This window comes from Ambystoma mexicanum, chromosome 2p (genome assembly GCF_040938575.1).
Source record: "Ambystoma mexicanum isolate Mex_15411 chromosome 2p, UKY_AmexF1_1, whole genome shotgun sequence".
Lineage (NCBI taxonomy): Eukaryota > Metazoa > Chordata > Amphibia > Caudata > Ambystomatidae > Ambystoma > Ambystoma mexicanum.
Genome location: NC_090923.1, coordinates 709,216,338 through 709,239,675, shown reverse-complemented (window position 1 = coordinate 709,239,675; position 23,338 = coordinate 709,216,338). Strand labels below are relative to the sequence as shown.

Below are 23,338 nucleotides of genomic sequence, written 5' to 3'. Positions count from 1 at the left end.
TATTACCGGATACCCTTGGGGTGGGGGAGTAGAGGCTCATCATAGACCAGAAGTGGGTCAATCGATTCATCAAGAACATCCCCTTCTGGATGGGTACACTCCAGAGGAACGTCTCTATAATTTCCAAGGCGGAATTACTAATGTTCATTGGCCTCAAGTATGCCTGCTTCCACAATCCCATTCTCCAGAGTCACAGGAGGGTTTTCAGGTTTGAAGTTGGGGTAGAGCATTACCAGTTTGACCCAGAGCATAACCCTCACAAAGCTTCTGGTACCACTCTGGCGATGCTGCACTACAAGGTTCTTCAGTGTCCACTCCTAGTTCGATGATTGGCTTATCGATGCACCATCTACATCCATTGCCTGTAAAGACATAACACTGTGCGAAGATTCCTGTAGATGTTTGGCTGGGTACTGAATCCGAAGACACTCTTGGTAGTTCCCACCCAGTAAATGGAATTCGCAAGGTGGTCTCTTCAACATGAGGAAAGGGAGAGTCTTACTTTCCCCCTGCAAAGGGCATTGAAGCTGCAGACAAGACTCTCAGCCTGTGGTTGATGGTTCAGTAGGATATGGCAGCGTCAGTCTTTGTGGCCACAAAGGCAAGGCACAATCTGATGCTGCTGGTGATCCAATTACGAACTCACTGGGACTCTGCCTTAACAGACCACTCCAGGAAGATCAGAGTGCTGTCCTACGCCAGGGAGAACTTGGTTTGGTGGCTTGAGGGGTCCCACCTGTCCCATGGCTTTTTCCTGGGTCCCACCCCAACCTCGACACTCACAATGGAAGCACGTAAAGTGGTGTGCGGTGCTAATTTGCGCCCCTTTTCTATTTAACTGAAACAGATCAGGAATCTGGGAGAAGGTCCTTGAATTTGATGGAGCTTCCAGCCATCCGGGAGACACTGCTGGACTTTGCTTTGCAGTTTATGGTAAGGGTGGTCTTGGTGCACATGGACAGCATGGTGACCCAGGTGTAGATCTACCATTGAGGTGCACGAAGTACCAGTCCCTCCAGAATGTAGCTCACAAGATCATTTGTTGGACAGAGTCCAATCCGCTCCAGGCTTTGTACATCTGAGGAAAACTCCAGAGCAAACACCATCTGTAGAGTTGCCCTCTTCTTCGTAGAGTACTCCACAACAATCTCCATTTTCGAAGATATTTGCAGCAGGTTTAGCACCCCAACAAGTATTGGGGCACCTCCATCCTGGACTAGTCCCTCGAATTACATGCTGAGATTTTGGGATCCCTTAGCAGTGAGCACACATGCCATCTTGCCCTCTTGTCTGGAACCCCTCCACTTTGAAATCCCCATTTCCCTTATTCCCAAAGGGTGCTGCCCCAGATAAAAACTGAACATGCTCGACTAATTCTGCTAACTTCTTGCTGGCAGCAGAATCCTTGGATCCCCCTCCTTCTGCAACTCAGCTGCCCTAACCCTGTTTACCCGGGGCGTAGTCCTCTGAGGTAGGCTCCTCTGCAAGCCTCGTCTCTGCTGTGTGGACAGGGCTTGTGACTGAGGGTCTCTCCCAAGTTTGTCTGTGCAGAGGATGAGACAACCATCCACCCATAAGGCCTACGCTAGGTACTGACCATTTGTTTTCACCTGATGTGGTAGGGCAGACCTTGATTACCTTAACTTCAATTCAGTTATGGTTTTAGAATTTCCCCAGGTGGAGTCTGGCTATAAATAACTTCCTCCACCCTGAAGGTACAACTGGGAGTGATAAGGTCATTAGCACCCTGGCTCCTCAGGCAGGAGAGATTGCTCACCCAAGGGTTTTGACACCACCTTATTTGGGATCTGATGGCTTTGATCACTCGGAGGACCTGCTTCTTAGCCAGATGTTCGAAAAGTGCCTCTTCCTTGTGGCTATGACCTCTGCACACAGGCTTGGTGAACTTCAGGCCATGGTTTCTTATGAGCCATACCAAAGGTTCATTCCTGAAGGTCTTGTGCTAACGACTTCTCCTCACTTTGGGCCCAAGGTCATTTCCGACTTTCTGATTGACACGTTTTGTCTGGGACATACTTCCCGGAAGCCAACTACCACAACTGTCAGCCGGTGGATCAGGGTAAACATTACCAAGTCATAAGAAGCGTTGGGTCTGCCCAACACCACGCCGGGCAGATCAGAGTAATCTAGGTGTGGTATGTCCACTTCCTGGTCAGGGTTCAAGTAGGACCCAATGATGGACATATGCTGTGCTGCTACTTGGATGATCCCATACACATTTATCAATCACTACAAATTGTACATGGGGCTGCCTAGATCAGCAGTCTTGTCATGCGTTAACAACTGATTTTCAAATGACAGGACGTTTTGTGAACTGCATTAGGTGGTGTGAACTATTTCTGTGGTACAATTTCCCTCCGTTTACTGCCTTTTGCTTTCTCATACGTTGAGGAGTAGGACAAGATACACAGCATCGCTTGCCTCTCTACTTGGCTGCGTACTCTCCTCCTTTCTCTTAGTCGCTGCGCTCCCTTGCATCCTAGGTCCCCTCTCCTTCCACCATCCCCTCCATCCCCTATTGTTTACTATTATTGACGCTATCTTCACAGTTGTTGGCCTACATTACATTGCCTGCATTCCTGCTGTTTTCATTCCCTACTTCTAGGTTACACTGCTGATTGTACGGTTGTCGTTTTTGTTTCTTCTCGGCTGTTGGCTCACATTGTATTGCCTGCATTCCTTCTGTGTTCCTCCTTCACCTCTAGGTTCCCTCGATGTACTTTGTTGTCCTCCTTGCTCAGTTTGTTCTTCACTATACTGCCCATTTCCTCCAATCTATGTCCCCTGTTGTATTCTTTGCTCTGTTATTAGCCCCAAGGTCCCTTGTTGCGTTCTGTGCCTTGTTGCTCGTTACCTACAACTGCAGCTTTCTTCTTAGTTTCCTTATTGTATGCTGTACATTGCTGTTGTCTATGCATTGCATCTGATTTTCTGTCAGTTGTCCTGTTCACTGTGTGCCTCCCCCCTAGTGTCACCCCTATGCCCCCGAACAGCCTGCTCCCCAGCATGGCCCACCCCAGCACCACCCTCCTCCTCTTCACTCCCCTCTTTCTCTCTGCACCCTCCATGGTGCTCTCTGTCTCCCCTATCTTCTCTAACTGATTTTCTATTGACTATCCTATCCTGCTCACTAAGTCTGGTAGGAAGAAATTCAAAAGGGACAACCTGGTCACCAACCCAGGCCTCCCTATCGCTGATACCTACACCAGTGCTTCCTCCAGACAGACCCTCACCGATATGCTCTTTGTCGTTCCCTCTCCAGGCCTATGGACTCCCCCATATGGTCTCTGTTCTCTCTCCTTTTTCCTCTTCTCCCATTAATGGTGGCACCATTAGTCCAAGTGTATGAAAAGAAGTAGTGGAACTATGTTCCCTGCTGGTCTGCCCAGCTCGCCACAAACCCCATCGCCAAAACCCCTCCCACATACAATACAAACCCACAAACCAAATGCGCCTGCTGTTTAAGGGAACGTTCAGTGCAGTGTACCGAAATGTAAGTTTCAACTGATTCTTACACTTATTTTAAAACAAAACCATTCTGGAACGGTTTCATTTTAAAATAAAAGTATAAGAACAGTAAAATCAGTGGTCGACGTGGGCGGGAGCGGTCGGCAGCGTTGCTCCCCAACTTCTTTTAATTACGTTTTACCGTTCCTATACTTTTATTTAAAAAAGAAACCGTTCCGGAACGGTTTCGTTTTAAAATAAAAGTGTAGGAAGAAGTTGAAACTTGCACTTTCAGTGTACTGCACAAGAAATTTCCTTTAAGAGCAGGCACATGTGTTTTGGTTTTTTTATTGTGCATGGGAGGGGGTGCAGCGATGGGATCTATGGGGGTCTATGTGGGACTTCAATGGGTGCAGCTATGGCCCCAAGTTATGCCAATATATACATGGCATATCTGGAGGAAACGAAAGCCATAAACAACCCAAGATGGAAGAGGTTCATTGATGACCTATTTGGTATATTGCAAGAGATCGAAGAAGAAATCAGAGAATTTTTTGATTACATGAATGAATTAGCACCTAGGATCAAGTTTACACACAAGAGCAGCAAGACAGATATTGACTTCTTAGACGTCAAAATATATTGGAAGGTTAACAAACTGGCTACAACAGTTTACACTAAGGAAACGGCCAGAAACAGTTTACTTCTAGCTACAAGCTTTCACCCAAGGAAAACCATCACCAGTATACCCTTGAGTCAGTTTTTACGTTACAAGAGGATTATATCTGAAGAAGAAGAATTTGTGACCAAATCGAGTGAGTTGAAAGGGAAATTCATCAACAGAGGCTATAGTGAACAAGTTCCATCAGAGCATTATTCTACAGTAAGAGAGATTCCCAGATCAGAGGCATTAAAACCGAAAGAGAAATTGAAAGAAGATGAGTTGGTGTATGTCACCGCTTATTCCCAACAGAGTGGCAAAATAAATATTATCAAGAAAAATTGGGCAGTACTAGCATTGGATTCAACACTAGAGAAATTATTCTCAAATCCTCCACTTTTTGCGTACAGCAAAAGTAGGTCTTTGAAAGATTATTTAATCAAATCCGACTTCACAAGAAAAGTGAAAAAGATATACAAAAGCACGCTGACATGTAATAATGCCATCCATATAATGGTCGAAAAATTCCATTAATGCATACGTCAACTTGTGATACAAAAAATGTGATATATTGCATAAAATGCCCTTGCGGCATGTACTATGTGGGACTTACCAGTAGGAAAGCCAAAGTGAGATGGGGGGAACATAAGTCAAATATAAGGAATCTTTCCATAAAGTCACCTGTTGCCTAACATTTTATTGCAGAAAGACATACTATTGCACAAATGAAATTTGTCATTTTGGAATCTGTGAAACCTCCCAAAAGGGGCGGTGATCTGATAAAACTGTTACAACAAAGATCTTTTGGATCGAAAAATTGGACACCATGTATCCTCGAGGAATGAACATAGATTGGGATTTGAACTGTTTCTTGTGAAATTTTATTTTAAAACAATGTGAGAAGGGAAATATTGTTTGTTGCTTATCCAGATTGGAGGGTATGTGATGTATATTTTCAGAGTGATGTGGGCATTACTGGCATAGTTCAGAAGATTTTGTTTTCGTGTAATTATTTTTAGGTGGTTCATACATACTGGGTGATTCTCTATGTTATGTATTTAAAATGTAGCTATGTGCGGTTTAATTCTTAAAATATGTTACCATGGAACAATGAGCATCATGCGGTGTAATGACTCAGCCTTGAATGAGCAGCAATACAAAACATCAAATCAGATAACGCATCTGAGCCCGAGATACCAGCAATTAGAAAAATAGCAGATTATGTTTTAAATAGCCTATATGAGCTGCCCGGCTATTATGGTGTAAAACACTTAATTAGTCAGTAAAACTAAGTCAGACCTTTCGGGTACGAATGGAACGGCAAGTTGAATGCAATATCTATATCCACCTTTGAAGCCATTCCAAGATGGCGCCCAGTGTTGAGCCACCGTTAACATAGTAGAAGGACAGTTTAAATTAGCAGTCTCGTGGTAAAGCAGCTCCTTTTAGCTGAATCAGTAGAGAAGGACAGACGGAGGAAGTACATTGTGAGCGGCGTGATGATTATAGCAAACAACTAAGGTAAAATATTTCTTTATGGACCCCACAGTAACTAGGTAATCGATACCAGGAATGTTCAACACCTGAAACTTTGTTTTACTATTGCCATTCAGAAACTCAGCCGTACGCACGCTCACCAGCAAGTGATCGAGCACACACTAAAACGACAGGGAAAACACACGTGGAGTGCCACTGTTAACTACAGGTAGGCGATTTCACTTTAAACCATGAATTTCTCAGATAGCACATAGCTTGAGTCATCTCCTAATTGCACGTTATATATATCTTATAGGATAGCGCTGCCATTGCTTCCCCAGAAGACGGGATTCCATTTGTTATTCACTACTGATCCGTACAGTTTCATTACTGTCATTGGTTTTGGGTAAGCAAGTTGATTTTTTGCAATTTGATACAAGATGGATTTAATTTTGTGTGGCAACAGGGGGACCCAGCGCTATGACATGGCGCTTACTCCCCCTGGGCCACACAGTTTATTTTTGGCTGACACTGATTCATATATATTTTTTCAGAGATCATCAAATCCATTTGAATATTTACATTCGGACTACACTCCAAGTCCAACACAAAGGTTAGTGCTATGCAGTACCTTAATATATTCCTCAGTATTGGAAATTATGGAAATTAATAGATAAATACTCATCTAGTTTTCTTTATTATTAATTGCAGGTTAAACGAAAAGAACAGTTACCCAATATTTAAAACCTGAAGAAGGGCGTTAAACGCCCAAAACGTGTAGTTAAGAAGAGGGTACCACGGTTATATTAATACTGAACTAGTTGTGTCAACTCAAATATTGGGACTTATCTATTATTATTATGATAAATGTGTATCTTTATTGCAAATGTTACACACACAATAGTATATGTTTAACACAACATTTTGTTTGAAACAAATTATTTTTGCTTACAATAACTGACTGAATTTGTATCATCAATTTAATTTGTGTATGGTGTGGAAAAATACACAGATATGATTGATTTAATCAGAAAAACTGAAAGTTTTCATTTTTTGAATTATTGAATGAATGCAAATGTCCTGTACATTGAAATAAGAAATTGCAATATATTTGCTAGTTGCTGTGCCCCAGTTCATTCACCGTGATTGTGCAGTGAATCTCCCCAGGACACGTCTATGGGGAGTGGTGCAGGCCAGTATGGAACATAGTTCCACTACTTCTTTTCATACACTTCGACCACTGAGTAAAATTAATTTTAAAAAAAGTAGAGGAGCACCGCTACCAACCACTCCCGCCCACTTTGACCAAAACTTCCACTCCTCCAAGACCATCATTAAAGTCTACCTTAACTGCATTGTCTTGGTCCAAGGCCCTCAGGCAAACCTCCTCCTTTTTGATAGACATTTCCTGCACCTTTTAAACTTCTGTTACTCTCTTGCTATCCCTTCTCTTTCCTCCATCCTCTGCGGACCCCCCTGCTGCTTCTCTGGCCACCCTGTTGCCTACTTCGTCTGCCACCCTCCTCCTCCTCCTCCTCCTCCTCCTCCTCCCAGGCTACCTTGCCTTCTCCTCCTTCCTCTTCCCTTGCCCACCCTCTGGCTCCTCCAACACTTCTGCATGGCGTAACTCTGACCTGTACCCCTCCACGGAAGTCTTTCAAAGGGGGAACCTGCTCCACATTGCTACTCTCATCTCTCGCTCAGCTGTCAAACACTTCTCTGACATCTGCCGTCTCCTGGAAGAACTCGATTAGGATGTACTTGGTTTTACCAAGACTTTGTTCATGGCCAGCTCTGTCACAAGCTTTGACACTCTCCTTCCGGATGGCTACAAGAACCCCTCTGTACCCAGAACCAGCCATCCCAGTGGGGGTTTAGCCCTGATTTTATCGGAGTGGATCCCTGCATCTATCATTCTGATGCAGGACGACGACTCCTTTGAATGCTTGGTCTGCAGGCTCTTCATCTCTTGACCTCCCTCTCACTGTGGCCACTATCTATAGGCTGCCTGGCCAGGTTGCCCTCTTCATTTGAATGGGCTGACCCCTTCTCCTCCCTCCTCGCCTCTACCTCTCAACTTCTCCTCCTTGGAGACCTGAACATCCATCTGGATGCTGCTTGCCCTTCTTCAGGACTCTTCCGCAACCTCTTTGACTCCCTCTATTCTTCCCTCTGCAGGACACACAATGGATGTTCTGATCTCCTCGGACACCTCTCCTCTCTCTCTCTCTCTCCTCTCTCTCTCTCTCTCCTCTCTCCTCTCTCCCCTCCCCCTCCACCCCCCCCCCCTGCAGGCCAAGCCGAACCTAGCACCGCCACCTACCTTCTCGGTCATCCAACCCATGAAGCGTGTGTCAGTTGAGGCTTTAGCCACTACTTTCTCTCCTCCGTCTGCACCTTTGGCTGACACAACCCTATCTAAACTTCATCTTTCTATCTCCAACACTCTCAATGTCCTTGCCCCGGTCATGAGGATCCGCTTGAAGCCAAATCCAAGTGAAACTCTTTGCATGACACTGACCTAGTCACCCTTAAACGCAAGTGCAGAGTGACTGAGAGGAAGTTGAGAGCATCCGGTGCACCCTCTGACAAACTGGCCTGCCACCTGCTCCAAAGGCAATACAGACTCCCTGTCCTCGCCAAGAAGAGAGCCCACATCCAAACCCATGACTCTGCAACATATAACAACTCAGCCGAACTCTTTAAAATCTGCAAGGAGCTGGCCAACCTTGCTGCAGTCTCTACCTCTCCTGTTCCCTCCCAGGCCCTCTGCATGGCCTTGACTTCACATTTCATCACTAAAACTCAAGACATCCTTCCACCCTCTTTTCTACCTCTTCCTCCATTCCAGGCCCACCTGTGGCTGTCTCTTGTCTTCCCCGCTCTTCCTTTCCCTTATTCACCCCCATGTTTCTAGACAAGTCTGATCTATGAAAGTCTTGTCAAAGCAGGTTCTCCCCTGCTCATCCAGCACCATCAAGGAAAGGACCACATCGACACCCTTGCTCCAGCCTTGGCCGATTTCTGCAATCACTCCTTTGCCATTGGAACATTCCCCTCCCATCATAAAGCACTTCCTTGTGCACCCCCTTCTTAAGAAGGGGAAGCCCCTCTGCCGATCCTTCCTCTCTGGCTAACTATCGCCCGATCTCCATCATTCCTTTGCTGGGCAAACTCCTGGAAAAGCTGGCCATCTCCCAGCTTAACCTTCACACTGAATCTCATGGTTGTCTCCACGACCACCAGTCTGGCTTCAGAGCTGCCAGAAGCACAGAAACTGCTCATGCACCTGTGAAGACCTGCTCTCGAACCTTGACTCTAACATTCCTTCTGTTCTCTCTTCTCGATCCCTCACCTGCTTTTGACATGGTCAACCATGCCATACTGTTCACTCGGCTCCGTGATAACCTGGGTATCACTGATCAGGCTCTGGCCTGGCTGACCTTTCTCGCTGATCAACCCTCTCAGGTCCAACTGGGGTCTTTCCTCTCTTCTATCTCTCTCTCTAGTTGCAGTGTCCCTCCGGGGTCTAACCTTTCTCCCTGGCTCTTCGATCAATACCAGGCACGCTAGCCCACCACATTGCCACTTTCTGCACCAACTTTCAGTGTTATGCGGATAACACACAGCTCTCTTTCAGGCTCCCTTCAGCTGCTTCTTCTCCTTCTCTCATACCAGACTGTCTGGCCGCAATTCGGGAATGGTGCGCCACCAGTGATCTTTGCCTTAATGCCAGTAAGACAGACTCCTCTTTGGAACACCATCTCGCTTCTTTCCCTGCTCTCTGGCCGCCCACTCGGGGCCCTCTTCCTGCTCCTACCTGTGAGGCTAAGAACCTTGGGGTTGTCTTCGACTCCACCCTCTCCTACTCTCTTTACATCTCCGACATCTCTAAGAGGTCAAACTATCAGCTGCACCTTGTCAGAGGTATTCTTCCTTTCCGCACTTTCCCCCAGAAGCTCACTGTTTCCAGAGCTCTGGTCCTCTCTAGGCTTGACTATTGCAACAAATCTTCCTGCTTCTACTCTCGAACCTCTACAACTTATCCAGAATCGTATCTCTCCAGTTCTAGAATCTCTTCACTGGCTCCCAGTGGCAGCAAGGATCAAGTTCAAGACCATTTGCATCATCCACAAGGCTTTCTAGGGCCTGGGACCGCTCTACCTCCAATTCTCACTCCCTAAACATCACCCTTCTCAAGCCCTCTGCTCATCCACCTCCAACTCTCTGAGGGTCAGTCGCTTTTCCAAACAGAGTTGGGGGGCAGATCTCTCTCTTCGGCTGGGGCCTCCCTCTGGAACAGCCTCCCTGCCTCTCTCAAACTTGAGCAGAACCACCTCTGGTTCCAGAAGCAATGCAAGACCTCTCTTTTCACTTCTGCTTTTTCTCTTCCTTTCCTCTCTGCTGATGCTCCGACTGCTCAAAACACTGGTCACCTGGCTACCTTTTGAAGTTGGGCCCAGGTTCCTGCATGTCCAGTTGCCCTGTGCACTGCCTCCTGGCTCCCCCAGCACGTATGGCCTGTCTCTGCAACCCTACAGTCACCCTGCGCCGCACTTATAAGCCACCTGCTGGCTGCACGTATTGAGTTACCTACACTTAGCCACCCAGTGGCTGCACTTGATTACCTACAATACACTTCTTCCCATCCTGTTCCCTGCACTTGCACGATCTGTATGACAATGCCTAGTATGATCGTTGTTTTGTCCTTCGCCTATTTTCCAATTTTCCGCTCCTCGTCGTGCCTAGAAACAATTGTGCACAGGCGTGTTATAAATGCCATATCATATATCAATGTCACGATTACGTATCAGAAATCCCATTACTCTGAGTCCTTCTCTTCCTCGTGCCCGTCTTAGGTTCCTCTGCCCCACTCATATGGGTCATTGTGGATGGGCTATTGCTGCATTATAGCAGGAGGTTTAGGCCACTGAGATTCTTTTCATTGATTTAATGCAAAGACGTTTAGGACTGGGACGAGGAGGATAAGGACCCAGTAATGATATTACCAGCAACTAATTTTGACATTAAGCATTCCCCCTCCCCTACCATGATTACTTTGGAATGAGTGGCACGAAAAGGCAGCTGGACTACCAGTGAGAAGCAGTGGTCGAAGTGTAGAAAAAGAAGTAGTGGAACTATGTTCCATACTGGCCTTCCCCTACTCCCCACAAACCCCATCACCACGCCCTCTCCCACACACAATACAAGCCCCCAAACACATGCACGTGCTGTTTAAGGAAACGTGCAGTGCGTTGCAGTGAAAGTGCAAGTTTAAACTTCTTCCTACACTTTTATTTAAAAAAAAAAACATTTTGGAACGGTTTCTTTTTAAAATAAAAGTATAGGAACGGTAAAACTTGATTAAAAAAGTAGAGGAGCACCACTCCCACCCGCTCCCGCTCACTTCGACCACTGGTGAGAAGAAGAGAAATACAATCTTAGGGAAGGTTTCTCATAAATTCTGGAAAACAGAGAGTTGAAAGATTTTGAAATGTCAGACCCTGCCCAGGCCTCTTGAGCACGTATATTGTTCAACCTGAATTTCAAATAACGGTACAATAAAAAAAGTTGACAGTTTTAAAAAGGAATAAACATCTTTTGGAGAGGGGTTTCAAATGTTACAGCGGTTTAAATATGAGCGATGCACTTGGGAAATCCTAGCTTCCTGGGCCACAACATGCACTAGTCTCTACCCCACCAGTGCCAATTATCAACAGTAACTTAAAGGCAAATGGAAACAAAGTGTTCCTCAAATCACTAGCAATGGAGGAAGTGCGGGGCATCCAACGTTGCATCACTCCAAGTGTGTCACCCAAGGTCTCGGTAACGGCTACGTGCAGTGGGCAACAGACTTACGGTGTGGGGAGGGATCTACCAAACACAGTGAATGTTAGTCATCCGCAGCTGATAGGAAGTCACCAAACTTCCCACAAAGTGCTTGCTGGTTTTCCCAGCTCCTGGCTTCCCGATAGAGGGGGCAATGTAAAGTGTCAGTGGCAAAGTTTTCAGAGCCCAAGGGTTAAGAGTTCTGTAGGGCGCCTGTGGCCTCACAGCAAAAGTACAAGACCCTGGATCTGCATCATCCTGAACAGGAGCAGAGCAGGTATGCACAAGATGTGTGGGGGAGGGGAAGAGTCAAGAACGTGTACTGCTGGAGGTAGGTTACACGGACTGGGCAGACTGTGTATAAGGATAAACTGGGACAAAAGCATATGATATGACAGTTTATTTATATAGCGCATATACACAATGTGTTTCAAGGAGTTTCAAGGCAAGGAAGGGAACAAGGGAAAATACAATGACATTCTTACAGGCCATGAACAGTAAGGATGCGAAAATAACTATCATACTAGGCCTGATGACATTTTAGATAGTGCAAGAGCTAAGACAGAGATAAGACAGGAGGGGGAGAGTGGGAAGGAAATGGTAACAGACAGGCGACTACTGTAGTAGGCCTGACAACATTTCTGGTAGAGCTGGAGAAAAACAAAAGGTGAGTGAGAGGGGTGCAGAAAGGGAGGAGAGGAACAAAACAAGTGACTATCGTAAAAGGCCTGACGACAATTCAGATAGTACTTGTGAGGGGTCGGGGGTGAGGGGAAAAAACAAGTAAGGGGAGAGGGAGGAGACAGACGAGGTTGCTATCCTACTAGGTCCAGGGATAATTCTGATAGAGTAAGTGCATAAAGGAAGGAAGCGGATTCTATAGGGAAAGGGAGAGGAGTAGAGCACAAAGAGTAAGCAGCCAAAAAGAGTGGAGAAGCAAGAGGGGGAGAGCGAATACAATTGCAGAAGTCAGTAGTAACACAATGTTGCAAGCCAGGGTACAAGATGAAGATGGGAACACCATGATTCAGGGCCACCATGAGTACAAGATGCAAAGGAAGACCAGCATGAGAGTTGAGAAAGGGTGACGCGTCGTGAATCAATTAATTCCATAAAAGTCAAATCCAGCATTGGCCACAAGACGGTGATGGTGGAACCAGAATGTATCAGGACAGACTACTGCACAAGTAGGCTGGAGCGGGTGAAAGGGAGCAGGGTAGAAGAATCAAGCAAAGCAGGCAACACCTGTGTGCGTGAAGGGTGGGGGTCACAAGGGAACATCACGGGGGGACAAGAGGGGTTGGGGATGGCCTGTGGGGACAGAGGGGGTAAACACATGTTGGTGCATGCTTACCTGCTGTCTAAGCAGAGGGCTGGGCCCTGGGTCCTCCTGATCTGAACAGGAATTGCCATTTTCTTCATCAGCCCTTCACTTCAGACACCCTTGAGGCAGGGCTAAGAAGGTGGGTGGTGCTTAGGCCAGGTGACCTAGATCCACTTGCACCTGCTCCCCATCTGCAAAGGGAAAGAGGCTGGAGGGCTCCTTAAGTAGGGAAAAAGAGCTCCATTGCTCTAGGTAAACCTCCAAGCTACATTTTTTACCCCGTCTGAGCCTCACAGATAGGGACCATGCATATCCAAACCAGCCTTGGTACTACCACCATAGGAGCATTTCAATTTGAACTACTAGGTCACGTAGTTCTCTACAGAGAAATTCAAGTAGCCCAGATACGCTTCCTCCTTTTTTGGCCACATCAGTGAGGTGTTGCTTTGTTAATTATGGTGCAGCATGCACAGGACCCACGCCTGGGCATATGCTCGCTCACATAGGGAGTCAAACTAAACAAAAATGTGATGGAATCGTTTTGAAATTAATCTTAACCATCGACATTGACCTGGGCAACCTACCACAACTATGGAAATCTAAAAATAAGATCAAACAGTATCAAAGCACTTCATGTTTATTAGTTGCAGAGTGGGTATCTTGAAATTCTTAAGTTAATCCAAATAGTGGAAGCAAATTTCGAACAGCGTTTATCATGCAAATGTAATTCTGCCAAAATAACATCGGTTTCAAACTATTAATATTCAATTTAGCGATCGTTACCAAGGACGAGGGGTAACAAGTGCAGCATATTCATGATCAGGACACATGGTAACTAGTCAAACATACTACGGGTTACCTGGATGCAGCTCTGAGACAGTCTTACAATGGAGGTAGTCAGTAGTACCCATTGCTCTGGTAATAGCCAGTAAAGCTCTGCTACAGTTTACCAACGAGAAGGGTAACGAAAGCAGCTCAGCTATAGGCAGAGGGCAGCAGTACACATTGTCCAGGTAAACCGGGAAGTATTATTACAATATGCCAGAGCGCAATGTAAAACGCTCTTGCATGCCCATTTTGAAGGAGGCACAAATGGGAGCACAGGCAATAAAACGCAGATCAGCTTGCTGCATGTTTCTTCATCTCTAGGCCATTTTGAACACGTGTCCTTGGACAGAGGAGGAAATCTGCTCAGCATGTTTTCCTGCTCTGTGCAATTAAACTGACTGTCAACATCATATTTTGAATTCAGATGTAGAAGCTGGGATTCCTCTGGGTTCTGGCTTCTACCTGCTATTTTATGCCACGAAAAAGCAGGTGGAGTCCAAAGGGGTTAGAGGCAATGGTGGCTGCCATCTTTGTAAACAGTAGCCACCATTACCGATCACCAGTGTGCGCACATGGCAGTGATCCCAGGGCCTTTTCTGCATGTGGTGGGAAATGGCACATGAACCTGGGAACTGCAGATTCCCATGCTGTTCCCCGCCCCAGGTAGAAACGAATTAATACACAGTGGACTGTGGTCGCAGTCTGCTTTGCTGGATCCACAGCAAGATCAAAATGAGAGATTTAGAGATGACCGAATCAGCAGTAACCTTTGTCCAGAAACTCTGGATGAGCTACTATTGAACAAATGACAGGTATACAGTGTAGATTTTCTACTGTTTAATCGGGCCAAAATAGTGCAGATTCTCACAGCTACCATCCAAACCCATTTGGACAGAAACACATTGATAAAACGATGCTGCAAGCCCCAAATTATAACCCGTTTTTCCGCAGCTCAGTCCAACAAATTGAGAGTTTGCAGTGCCTTTCGTCTTCGGAGCAAGCAGTGTTTGACAACAGCAGGGTGCTCCAATAGTCTTACCTTCCGCAGAAATATAAAAAAGCAGTGTAATAAGTACACCGAGGGCGTGACCAACAAGTCACATGACAATTAAGACACTCGGGGCCTCCCATATTATATCACTCACTTCCCTCGGGTAAAGGTCCATTGTTGCTGTAAATAGGTGCTTCATATAATCAAATGGTTATAATTATAGTCTTTAGACAAAGAAAATACATTTCAACAACATAAGTGGAGAGGCGTTTTATCAGGGCGATTGGTCTCCCACCTTTCCCCATGTTGCTCGTTAGAAAATTTAGCACTACATGGCAGCTGAACACTTTCCATAAAAACTTGGCGGGGCTGGTGCTTAAGTTGATGCAGTAGGTACTCTCCTATGGTGGTCTTCGTTTAAATCGTGCCACTGTCCTAATGCCAATCGTGGAGGAACTTGTAAAGAAAATCCAATAACAAATGGTAAGTGACAGCAGTAGATGTAGTCAACATGGAGCAAGCGGGGGACAATCTGGAATTACGCAGCTGATAATATGATAATACATTGGTTAGAGGCTGAGAGGACAGACTGCATTTCAGCCGCTCTACAGTGGATCCTACCTGGACTTCTTGGGACTTGCTTACCTACCCGTTCCCTGCTCCGGTCCGCTTTCTACTCCTTTGAACTCGTATTCCAGCCTTCATCTACACTGTGCATGCGCGGTGTGCGAGCAGTGCGTCTGGTGTCCGGAGTCCGTGAGAAGCGTCAAGCGGCCACTCCCGTTCACCAGGAGCTCCCTGAAAGGGAGGCATCACATCAAGCCGTGAATTGAGGAACAACTAAGGAATAAGCAACGCGCTATCCTATTAGCCCTGCATCAGCCCTACACAGACCCAGGCGAGGATGGCCCCACCTTCTCCGAGCACTGACCAGCATACAAGGGCAGAAGCCGAGTCAGGGAAACGCCGCCTGAGGAGCAGTAAACCTGTAGCCGAAGCCTGGTCTGGAAGGGTTAAGACGTCTGCACCACACATTGATAAGTCCTCCCCCCTCCCAGGAATACACAGAAACAAATCCCTCCCTGGCCGCAGCCTTGGCCGAGGATTCGCCTCCAGATCAGTTACCAGCACCACCTGTATCACCCCCTGCCCAGAGTGCTGTGTTTACTCCTTCCGAGGGGGGTATCTGGTTCAGGCAGAGTCCCATTAAAACCCACGCCGGACAAATCCAAGACAGTCATTGGGCGGGTCCCACCCTCGCTCCCTCGAACCTCGGTCCATCTACCGCCATGGTGAGTGGCGCCCCACCTGAGGCTGTCAGAGGACGGACTCGGTGGGAGCCTGACAGGGTGGGGGGATCCGAACTGACCGAGGCAACGGAGGCTACGGAGACTCAAAAGAAGTTGCCTCATTCCTCTCCTAGTCGGGCATGTTTGACCCGGCAAGGCCTCTGCAAAATAACAATCTCTCTTCGGCACACGTGATAACAGCACAGATTCATAGTGGGCCGCAGTCAACTACTTGCACTACGTCACGAAAAACTACCTTAGATCCCTCAATAAGGATCAACTCTACAGACTCAGTACCGGTAGAAGAATCCATACTAGAGGAATCATTAAACTCAGAAGACGAGGTCTTTAGGACGAACGCTAAAAAGTAGGACGACCAGCACGCCACCGCAGTGAGCCCGGAAAGTGATGGAGAGCCTACAAAGACCCCTTCAAAGACTATGTCCAACTGCTCACTTCCAAATCCGACTGCAAACTCCCAGCCCAGTGAAAAAAGGAAAACAAAAATCAGCAAAGACACGGCGAACCCAAATTTAAAGGGAACCAACTCAAAGTCAACCTGAAAGCATCAAAGCCAACAGCAAACAGAATCTATATGACAAAATACCACAAGGGGGACACTAAAGCCACGGGAGGGAATAAATGTCTCTCAACACTGTTGATTTCATCCTCCCTAAAAGAATACTTCATCAATCAACATAAAAGGAAATTTGCCACATCCTCTGGGAAACTTACCCCAAAACAACCCTGCTTAAACTATACCTCAGAGTCGAACATTGAAGATGTTGAAGACTGCGCACCTCCTTGTCCAGGTTCGGGAGCAAATACCCGGACAGGAGCCACTGTACCGTTAATCACCCCAGCCACGATACCAAAAGTCCGAGAACTCACTGGAGAACGATTGGCGTGGACCAAACCACACTTACAAGGGGGGGACCAAGGACATCCAGGGGGCCAACCCCCAGAGGCTCGGGATCCTCGGCATTTAGGTCACCGGTCAGGCCACCACACAAGCTCATTACCTCACCGGAGATAACATTCCCGGACCGACACCCTCAGCACCCGGGGCCAACTTGTACGTATACTCCGGTTAAAAATAGAAGACTTAGCGAAATTCCTTCGTCTGTTCAAAAGGACTCCCCCAGTAAAAAAGTGGATCTACTTTCACTAATGTCAGCAGTAACTATTGCACTAGCCCCTTTTGGAAAACTATACGAGGCAATCAAGGACTCTCTAAAAGACAACACTTCAATGATGGCTACAATGACTTCTAAACTGATTTTTGTCCAAGGCTACTTAACGGGTCTTGAATCCAAAACTATTAAGCATCATAACTTGCTCGAATCCAAAATCACTACACTTGAAGAAAAGCTTAACAAAAAAAAAAATCAAACACTACGAAATCCAGTCATTTCAACCTCAAAGGGCATGCAAACCTCTACAGATCTTACACAGTGTGAACTGGCCCCCATCTTCACAAAAACAAACATACAGCCAACCGTAGCAGAACCCCTTGCCTCAACAAAGAGGCTGCTAGCAACTGAGGCACAAGACCAGCAACAGACAAATAAAAAACAACACCAGAGGAAGCAATCAGAAGATACTAAGTGTAACAAATAGGTGAAAAATCATCACATGCCCTGCTCAAACTGAGACACGTCGTTTCCTCAAACAAAATGGCAACTACAGACGAAGACCCTAACAGGACAACCACTTCATCGAAAATCTCTCCCAAACCAGTGCGGTCACCGAGAACAATAGAAGAATTCCAGCCCACCAGTGAATTGATGTACTTGTCGCAACACTGGGACCCATCGGAGGGCCTTCCAGATGCACCGGAGGAAAAATTGTGGTACGACAACTAGTACCACTCTCCCTCCGCCACACAATTTGCCACATGGCATGACTTAAACTCAATTCAAATGGATGTATCTGATTCACTAGTCCAACGAAAAACCAGAGAAAAAGATGACTAAGCGATCGCCCTCACCGAAGCAAAGGAGGGATGGTGCTAAAACAGCCTACCCCGGTAAGGACCAACCATTACCCAATCACCGGGCCAACACCACAATAACTGACAACAAAGGAAAGACAGGTGGAAATATGATTGATGAAAAATTGAAAGAAACCTGCATCTTCAAGCTCGAACAAATACCGAGCAAAGAAGGCTACATAGTACTGAACAGAAAAACCGTTTTAAAAATTATGAGCAAAGTTCGCACTCTTCGACACCTAACTACAGAAGATTTCCAATTGATTGAACCATACCACAGGGATTATAACGCCAAGGCATTTGCATATAAGGGTCAAATCCCAAACGAAGTTGCCCAAGACCTACATCGCCTGGGTTTCAACCTCTTGGAAATACAGAAGTCACATACTAGCCAAACTGAATCAGAAGTAACTAAGAGGAAAACGTCAACAAAGCTGCACTACGTATCTAGAACTGAAGATCTTTATAAACAGAATCGAGGGCAGCACAGCCTAATCCGTCCAGAAAACCGTCATTACAAAATAAACACACAGTACGAAGAACGCAGAAGGTGTAACACAGTTCGGATGGTGGCCAATACTAATAACAGAAAGGCTGACTGCCATCGACCTGACCAAAGCCCAACGTGTACACGAACGCGTATGACCAGGATCAAATCATCAGACTCCACGCGGACCCACATGCCGAAAGAGACAACGACAGAGATTAATAAACTCTCCACTGAGCAAAAACCTGAAAATACGCCATACCGAAAGCACTGTAAAAGGCCCATGGAAGTGGCTAACAGACACCTTCTGCCCAAACCAGAAGAGATAGCAGCGACCATCAAGATCCCCTAGTCATATTGAACAGCTTAAACTACTGCCTGCCAAGACCTCCAAGAAACCGATGACGATGGGATCCTGGAATACCAGAGGGCATAGACACCTGACACGCCCTAGCGACTAAAACCTGGTTTTTTTTGACATTCTATGCCTCAAGGAAACTTGGCTAGTGGACAAACCCTCCTTGGACGAGTTTTGCATAGAATTGTCACCGGCGTCAAGGGCACTGATGGGTAGACCATCATCGGGCCTTTTGACAGCGATTCGCACAGGTTCAGGCCTAACTATAAGAAGTAAAATTATGGAATCTTATGGAATGCTTGCAATTTTAACTTCATGGCACCATCTAGGCCCAGGGTCCAACGCATGGACCACCTCGGACCTGGCAATCATTAACCTATACTGGAACCCCAAAGAACAACTACCAAAGCATTCTGCAAGTCCGTCGCTAACGCTATTGACACCATCTACGTGGACCACGATGTTGCATACATCATCATCTGTGGTGACTTGAATGCCAAATGCCCTAATTTAAACATATCTTCCAATACTTCTTCATTGTGTTCATCAGCCGACGAAAGGGGCCAGGCATGGACCAAATTAATGAAATCCAGAAATGTCCATAACGTGGCCTCCCTTCAAGCTAGCGAGCCGCTGATTCCAACATGGGAAAGACAGGAGTCTTCAGCAACCCTGGACTATTTATTCATAAAACAGGCCCTGACGGCCTACATAGTCTCCTTCGAGGTCCAGAGAACCAGTGAAAGCAACCACAATCTTCTAATGTTGTCTTGGGTGGGGACCCGTCCGGAAAAAATAATCTATGTGCCGACAGTGGAACCAAATAAACAGCAAACCCGCCTGCGCCTAACACCAGGGAATGTACGAGCAATAAAGGAAAAATTAACCTGGGCACCAGTAACCAAGGTACTCTCGTCTGACATCCAGATACCTGATTACCTACCCCATTGACGGCACATAGGGTCTTCTTTGCCGGAACTAATCAGAAGCCAAACTCAAATAAACACACTTTCGACTTAAAGGTCGTACTCCAACAATTGAGAAACCTGGAAAGAACTGCACTGGCCTGGCAAACAGAAGAGGCATGGTCAACATACTACAAGGAATCAACGACTTACAAATCTTGGATCAAGCACCATAAATCGACTCTGTATCAGAATGATGCCGAGGCAACGCTGAAAACCATGGCCACCCAAAAAAAAAAAAAAACACGAGAGATTTCTGGAACCTTATCAAAAGTGTTGAGGGCCAGAAAGCGGCTCCATCTTTAAACTCCATTTCCGAATCAAACTGGGTCAGCTACTTTACAGATCTGTTCCGGCCCCCTTCAGTATCGGAAAAGACTTTCACGCAGCCCAGTCAGGCAGCCTAGGTGTCCTTGCCGGACGAAGGAGACATCATAAGAGCTATATCAAAACTTAAGTCCTCGAGAGCCCCAGGCCCAGATGGCCTCACGAACATTGACTTAAAAAGGTACCCAGAAGAGTGGCCGTCAGTAATCAGTCAAATCTTCGACCACTGTGAAAAATCTAAGCTAATCCTGACATCATGGACAGAAGCTGTAGTCGTCCCTATTTATAAAAAAGGCTGCAGAGAAAATCCGGCTAATTACAGGCCTATAGCACTCCTCGACATCCTTGGCAACATTTTTGCAACGCTCCTGCTCTCGCACTTTCAAAAATGGGCAAGAAGATCTCCGAGCGCCGATTTATTCCAGACAGGATTTTTAAAGGAAGCCAGCACAGCGGTCAATCTACTGCTCTTGAATATAATACAATCAAATGTAAAGTCGGGCGTGCCTAAGGTATATCTGGCACTCGTGGACCTGTCACAGGCCTTTGATAAGGTCGACGGCAGTAAACTGTGGACTAAATTAAAAACCTGGGAATGCCCTCCAGCAATACTCGAGCCAATAATAGCATTACATACAAAAACATCCATGCGCGTCCATCTAAGTCAACAAGGACTGCTCCCAGACATCATCCATTTAGAGTGGGGGTTAAACCAGACTGTCCGCTGGCCCCGGCGCTGTTCATCGCCTTCCTAGGAGATTTCCAAACCTCACAGAACAAAATCGGATCCTTCCCTCCCAAAGTAGGCAAGGTCAGTGTGTCAAGACTGATGTATGCAGTTGACCTGATCCTATTGGACCAGACTAAAATTGGGCTTCAACGTCAGCTAACGAACCTAGCAAGCTACATGAAAAGAAACAACCTCGAAATCAACAAGTCTAAGAGTAAAGTCCTGCTATTTACAAAAACCCTACAAAGCAAGGAAGGAAAAAACAAAGAACATCCAGCCTGGTACCTGGACAACATTAAGATCGAAGTTGTGAAAGAATATAAATAACTTGGCATATGGATTGACAGTTCGCTAAAAGAAAATACCATGCAGAAATCTCTATGTGAGAAAATAAGAAACCTCACGGCCCAAACCAGAGAAGTTGACAAAAAATGTGGCTAATTCTCGTTAAACCCGGCCATACAATTTTACAAGTCCAAAGTCGTTCCAACATGGACATATGGAATGAACGTCACCTTAAGCATGCCTACATCAATCTGGCTGCAATTGGAAGGTTTCCTGTGGAAGTCGGTTCTGGGGCTCCCGAAGTCAACCTCTATGGTTGCAATTCGGTAAGAACTGGGCCTACTCTCCTTAGCAGCAGTGGTTGAACAGAGTGCCATGCAACTCTACAGAAAGATTCTGCAGACTGACACTCTTCCAGTACAACAGGTGGTAGCGGCAGAAATTAAGAGTGGTGGCTGTAAACCGCTCAAAGCTTGGGTAAAAAACCTCTAAGGAAAACTACACGACAGTCTGCACCGAAGAGCTCCTCATCAGCAATCCCTTAAGAGTGAAAACCAAGATAGAGTTGCAAGATTGGATTACTACGACCAACAATGTCTCAGCTAACAAGCTATTAAAGCATCTCACACCCGTGTACAACAAATTAAAAACCCTGTTGAAGTACTGTGAAAAATTCCCAGAGAAAACACTGAGAAAACTCTTCATGAGAGCCCGTCTAAATTTATTACCCACTAGGGAAGTTTTGGCCATCAGATCTTTGGCACCTTCAAATGTCTGTCGACTTTGTGGAAACCCCCGAACAACCAGAAACCATAAGGCACCTACTCATGACATGCCTTCAAATGAGCAAGGAGAGAGAGGCATACTTATCACCACTTGCACCATATTTATCTGCCATAGACGAAGAAACCTGCTGGAGCCGCCTAATGGCTGGGGAATGCGCTCGATGGACTATGGCTTCTGCAAAACTTCTGGACTTGGCCCTTAAAAAGACCAAATACCTACTGATACCACCAGATTCAACATAATCTGTAATCTTCATCTTGTCAATGGATCACGATCTCTTTAAACAGCACGTCCATATCTGGCACGACTACCGTTGACAAAGACTGCATTTGTCTTTTCTTCTTCTGCTTTCTAATAAGTGGTGACTAAAGTACAGACCACTAACTGTGATTCACTAAGGAGACTTGTAAAAATCTCAAATGATTAAACACAAGAATACATTTTAAAAAAATTACAAAAATAATACATTGCAACAAAGGTTACTGAAGAAAATACATTGAAAACGTTTTTCAAAACACTTTACAAAATTTCATATAGCTGTAAAACCTTAAGCATCGCGTTTGGAAAATAACTTGTGCTATAAAAAATGCATCCATTTAAATGAAACCCCTCGGCCAATACACTTTGCTCACAAATAAAAGGGGATCTGTGGTTCTACTCATATTCTAGGTCTATTGTGACTCGAGTGGAAAGATCTCAGAAGGAATTGGCCCAAGATAGTTTCAGCCCCTAAACTGTTGGAACTAGACTAAAGGAAGCAACAGGCATCCCAATCACAACATTGTCGGGGGAGGGGGGGTTTCACCAGGTACTTTTGGACAAGGTGTTAATCTATCTGCTTGACCTAGCATCAGTGGAGTCTGTACCCAAATGTTGTACACAGCAATGACTGTCAGGGGTGGCCAGTGGGTTACAGTTATGCAGCAGTGCAGGGGCTGCAGTGGCTACAGAACATCAGAATAGGGGCCAACATGATGGATAACATAGTTTGAGGTGCTAAAGTGGTGGTCAGAGCTGGAGAGGGAGCTGCAGTTATCCTCACGGCAGGCACCGATTCGCTATGCGATCATAGCGAATTGGTGCAATTGTGGGGGCAGCCCTGCCAAAGCATGCAGGGGAGGACAGGTCAGTTATAATAACAGCAGGGACAATTACTTATTGTGACTTCAACTGAACAGGACTATGTTGACCATAACAATAATACATTACAGTGCTGAAGAGCGAGGCATTTGGCTGGGATGACTGCTGAAACAGAACGCGGCATTGACGCGTTTCATTACCTTTACATGATGCCCATCTGTGTATCGAGTGGCGTCTCGAAAGAGCCGATAGGAGACAAATCCATGAGGGTCCACGCTATCAATGAGAGGAAAGGCAGTCTGTAAAGTAAGGAGAGAGAGATGGTGAGATGAGGAGAGAATAGATGGGGATAGGAGAGGTGAGAGGCAAGGAGGAAGACGAATGGACACAGGGCAAGAGCATGAAAGAGAAAAGGAAAATAGCATAAGAACAAGCATTAACAAAGTCTATGGTTTTGATGT

The 23,338-nt window shown here is 46.0% G+C and overlaps 1 protein-coding gene across 1 annotated transcript in view; it reads right to left on the bottom strand.

Annotated features, from left to right (window-relative positions):
* The window catches only part of TIMM50 (translocase of inner mitochondrial membrane 50), an 824,572-nt gene that overhangs the window by 59,065 nt on the left and 742,169 nt on the right, over positions 1–23,338 (bottom strand). The window contains exon 8 of the mRNA XM_069644285.1: positions 23,078–23,176. Coding sequence (XP_069500386.1) covers positions 23,078–23,176 — 99 coding nt within the window. The remainder of the gene's footprint in view (positions 1–23,077; positions 23,177–23,338) is intronic.